Source organism: Gossypium hirsutum, chromosome D01 (genome assembly GCF_007990345.1).
Source record: "Gossypium hirsutum isolate 1008001.06 chromosome D01, Gossypium_hirsutum_v2.1, whole genome shotgun sequence".
Lineage (NCBI taxonomy): Eukaryota > Viridiplantae > Streptophyta > Magnoliopsida > Malvales > Malvaceae > Gossypium > Gossypium hirsutum.
In genome coordinates, this window is record NC_053437.1 from 1,294,807 (window position 1) to 1,299,670 (window position 4,864).

A 4,864-nucleotide genomic window follows, 5' to 3' on the forward strand; every position below is an offset into this window, starting at 1 on the left:
ATTATGCCACCAGCATCTGTATAAGCGTCGAGACTTGATATTCCATGTCTTGCTTAGATTTTCTTATATGTTGCACCTTTAATGATTCCCATGTATTCGATGGATTATCTGTTTCATTTTCAGTTCTTTGTATAAGGGGCACCATTGGGCCTTAATTTTAAGTCCTATTGTGGATTGCTGCAAATGTTATTAAGCAAAGCAAGGGGCATTGAGGAGCTACATCACATTCAAAGCAATAATATTGGGTTTTTATAAGGCACACCCCTACTTTATTTGTTTGCTTATTTCTCTCATTGGGGTTTTGGCTTGTGAAGAGATATCTCATGACAACCTTGTTCAAGATGTAGTTAATGCTGTTCTCAGTGCAGCTTTTCAAGGGATATGGCTAGCTGAACATGGTCCTCAAGTTCAGGTTGCACCAACCAAGGCTCTGTACAATGCCTTGGAGCTTTTGAAGAGATCAACTTTGAGAATGAGATGAGCCTTAAATGCAAACACTATTTCAGCTTCCATCAAATGCTGTAAAGGGCGATGAAGAGACTTTAGCTCTCCAAGCAATTGAGTTCTGGAGCTGTGTCTGTGGTGAAGAGATTGAACTTCAGGAGCTTGAGAGTCCTGAAAGTGGTGACTCTGGACCTTCCCATTCTGGTATTCCTAAGAAGGCTTTATTGTCTGCTATTCCTTTATTGTTGGAAACTTTGCTGAAGCAGAAAGAGGATCAAGACCAGGATGATACAGTCACAAACAAATATATGGCTGGTGGGACTTGTCTTGTTCTTGTTGCCAGAACGGTTGGAGGTATGATCTGGATGGTAGTTGAATCTACTCTGTTTGAATTATTTTTCAAGTATAAAATTCTTATATCTGTACTTAAAGCTCCTAAATCGTCCTATAAAAATTTAAAATGAATAAATAAAGTACTCTCAAGTACAAATCCTATACAAGCCTAGTGATACATATAACTATTTAGACTTGCTAACATACTATTGATTGAATACAATGCAATCCCTTAAAATCAGCAACTACAAAATAGCGAAGGTAATACACTAATAAAGCCCAATAAGATGAGATATGATGGAGATTCAGTCTTCAAAAATATCCATCATGCAATCTTGAAGGATTCTCCATAGTTTAAGGGTTATAATTATTGAATCCAATACAATATTTAAATGAAATTAAACATGTATTCCAACCTGTGAATAATTTGTAAATATTGAAACATATGTAGACACTGAAGTGAATATTAAATAATTGCACATGTTTCTACCCAACATGCTCATCTTACTCTTTCTTTTTTGATGGGATCTTAATAATTGAGGTTCCTCTATCTTAGGAAGTTGACCCAACATGCTGATTTTTATAATATACCAACTTTGCACCAACTATCACTAAATTAAAATATATTGTATTGACTATTGATGTTCTGAATTGAAGTAAGAAATTGCGTGTCTTCCCACCAGAAATCAACTCAATCATTTTCACATCTACACACGTTTTCATCATATTCACTATCATCTTTTTATTTTTTTATTTTTTTATTTTTCTGGCATCATGTGAACTTCCAACAGCTTCTCTCTGTTTCCCCCCCCTTATATTCTCAATCTTTCATATAACTCCATAAGCTTCTTCCATTTATTCCTTGCTTCTATTTCCTGAAATTGTTCTACTCACTCTTCTAAAATCAACACCAGGTATGGGTAATATCTTTTCAATCTCACTTTCACTCGATACCATCATTACCCGTTGCTGGGATTGTGCTGCTAGACAGGCAAGTTATATATGCAACCTCGAAGATAACCTCCACGCTTTAAAAAATGAAGTGGAAGAATTGAAGGCGATCATGAGGGATCTGACAAGCAGGGTCAGGGCAGCGGAACATGAGCAGCAACTTAAGCGGCTACCCCAAGTTGATCTTTGGCTTCAGAGGGCTGATTGTGTGGTAACCGATGCTGATCAACTGATTGTCCAAAGTCCTCAGCATGTTGAAAAGTTACGTATGGGAGGTTGTTGTTCCAGGCATCCCAGGTCCACCCACAAGTTAGGTAAGCAAATCGCCAGAATACTCCAAGAGGTAAAACACCTAAAGGAGAATGGAGATTTCAGTGATGTGGCCTGCAAGCCACCAATTCCTTCCGCAACTAAACGACCTTCTGAGCCAACTGTGGGCTTAGAGTCCAATTTCAATCAGGTTTGGAACTGTCTTCAAAAGGAACAAGTGGGAATTATTGGCATATATGGTTTAGGAGGAGTTGGCAAGACAACCCTCCTAAACCAAATCAATAACAAATTCCATGACATGTCCCATGATTACCATGTCATTTGGGCGGTTGCATCGCAAGATCGGCCAATTAAGAAAGTTCAGGACCAGATTGCCGAAAGAATAGGCTTGCTGGCCGAGGGTCTGAAATCTATTGAAGAGAAAGCTGAAGACATCTTCAATGTATTATGTAAAAAGAAGTTTGCATTGTTGTTGGATGATATATGGGAATGGTTTGATCTCACAAGAGCTGGGGTACCTCTTCCAACACAAGAAAATGGCTCTAAAATCATTTTCACAACTCGTCGTCTTGACGTGTGCTGTCAAATGCAACCGAACATGGATAATAATATCAGAGTGGAATGTTTGCCACCAGGAGAAGCTTTCAAACTGTTCGAGGAGAAGGTTGGATCAGAAACCCTTCGAATGCATCCAGATATTTGCAAGTTAGCTGAAGCGGTGGTTGCAGAGTGTGCAGGGCTACCTCTTGCTCTCATTACAATTGGGCGAGCCATGGCATCCAAGAAGACCCCTCGAGAATGGGAATATGCTACAGAAGTTTTAAGGCAATCAACTGCCTCTGTGTTGCCAGGGGTAGGGAAAGAGATGTATCCCAAGTTAAAATTCAGTTATGACTGTTTACCTGATGAAAGGTTCAGGTCTTGTTTCTTGTATTGTTCTTTATATCCAGAAGATTATCTCATCGAAGAAGATGAACTAGTAGATTGTTGGATCGGGGAAGGACTTTTGGACGAGCATACCAATTTGAGCAATGCTAGAAACCAGGGACATTTCATTATAGGTTCTCTTATTGACGCATGCTTATTGGGGAAAGGACCAATTAATGTTGATGTAAAGATGCACGATGTGATTCGTGACATGGCTTTGTGGATTGCTGGTGAATCTGAGAAGGAGAAGTTTTTTGCAAAATCAGGTGTTCAGTTAAAGGAACAACCAAAAGCTAAAAAGTGGGAAGAGGTAACAAGAATGTCGCTGATGGAGAATCAAATTGAAAATCTAACTGAGATATTGGAATGTCCCAATCTCCAAACTTTGTTTCTTGGCAGGAATGATTTGAAGGTAATCATGGATGATTTCTTTAATTTCATGCCGATGCTAAGGGTTCTGGATTTGTCCCATAATAAGAAGTTGGAAGAATTTCCAGTAGGAATTGCAAAGTTGGTTTCACTAGAACATCTCAATTTGTCATGGACAGGAATAAAAAAGTTGCCAGTCGAATTGAAGACCCTAGCAAAGCTGAAATATTTGAATTTGGAGTGGACAGTGGATCTAGAAAGGATCCCACAACAATTGATATCCAGTTTCTCCAAGTTGCAAGTACTGAAAATGGAGGGATGTGGCTTTGGATGTTTGGTTTTGGAGGAAATGGAGCATTTACAATATTTGAATGTGTTGACTCTTACTTTTACATGCGCTTCGGAGTTGGAAAAAGCTTCGAGGTTCAACAAGTTCTTTAGCTGTGCCATTGAACATGTAAGCCTTCTAGGTTTCAGAGATTCAAGATCATTGAATATTATGGCTTTAGCAAAACTGCAGAATCTATGTACTTTAAGGCTCTTGAGTTGTATGGATCTAGAGGAAGTGAAGATCGAACGTAACATAGTTGAAGGTGCAGGATGCTTCCATAGCCTTCGATATGTAACCGTAGACAAATGCAATCATTTGAAAGATGTGAGTTGGGTAACTTTTGCTCCACATTTGGAACAACTATATATATTGGAATGCCAAGGTTTAGAAGAAATCATCAGTGAAGAAAAACTTGGTGAAGTCGCTGAGCTAAAAGGAAATTCAAACTTATTTTCTAAGCTCGAGCGTTTGGCGCTATATCATCTGCACAAATTAAGCACAATATATTGCCATCCTCTGCCTTTCCCACAGCTGCTGGAAGTATGCATTATGGAATGCCCAATGTTAAAGAAGCTGCCACTAAACTCCAATAGTGCAAAAGGACAGAGGCTTATCATTGAAGGAGAGGAGGGATGGTGGAAAGATGTAGGATGGGAGGATGAATCCACTAAAATTGCTTTTCTCCCCACTTTCAAACCTCTTATATTGTAAGAAATGTTGGATACTAATTAAGGGTTAAAACCATTATTGTATCATAACATGTGTCATTGCAAGTTCTATTTTGTTTATCCCTAAATTACATGTTTGATTTTTTATTTTACACAATGACGTTGTTCTGTATATAAAATAAAATGTTTGAATTTGAGAATATATGATGTTAATGAATGATAATTTGAAATATAACTCTCAACACATCACATCATTTTCTTTTAATTCTATAACTAAAAATTTTGATAATTATAGTAAAATTAAAACTTTTCCTATTCTGTACATTTAAAAATGAGATCATTTTTCTCATAGGAGAGTATACCATAAACGAGTTAATTATAAATTTTTAATTTTAAAAAGAGAAAAAATAAGTTTAAATATAATTGAGTTTCATTCAAAATAGATGTAATCATAAGAGGAGGTGTTTCATAAACATAATATCAATAAATAAAAAATTTATGATGTAAGATTAGATACTAAATATTGATAATTATATTGAGTGACATAATATAAATGCTACAATATTTCAAT

At 37.0% G+C, this 4,864-nt stretch overlaps 1 protein-coding gene across 1 annotated transcript; it reads left to right on the top strand.

Annotated features, from left to right (window-relative positions):
• Positions 1-1,495: 1,495 nt before the first annotated feature.
• On the top strand, positions 1,496-4,440 carry LOC107928847 (disease resistance protein SUMM2). The gene has a single exon (XM_016860121.2). The coding sequence runs from the start codon at positions 1,694-1,696 to the stop codon at positions 4,334-4,336; it is 2,643 nt and encodes an 880-aa protein (XP_016715610.2). The 5' UTR covers positions 1,496-1,693; the 3' UTR covers positions 4,337-4,440.
• The last annotated feature ends 424 nt before the right edge of the window (positions 4,441-4,864 follow it).

Bases quoted from the DNA above. Each gene is read 5' to 3' on its own strand.
- LOC107928847 (XM_016860121.2), top strand. From the start codon at position 1,694: ATGGGTAATATCTTTTCAATCTCACTTTCACTCGATACCATCATTACC.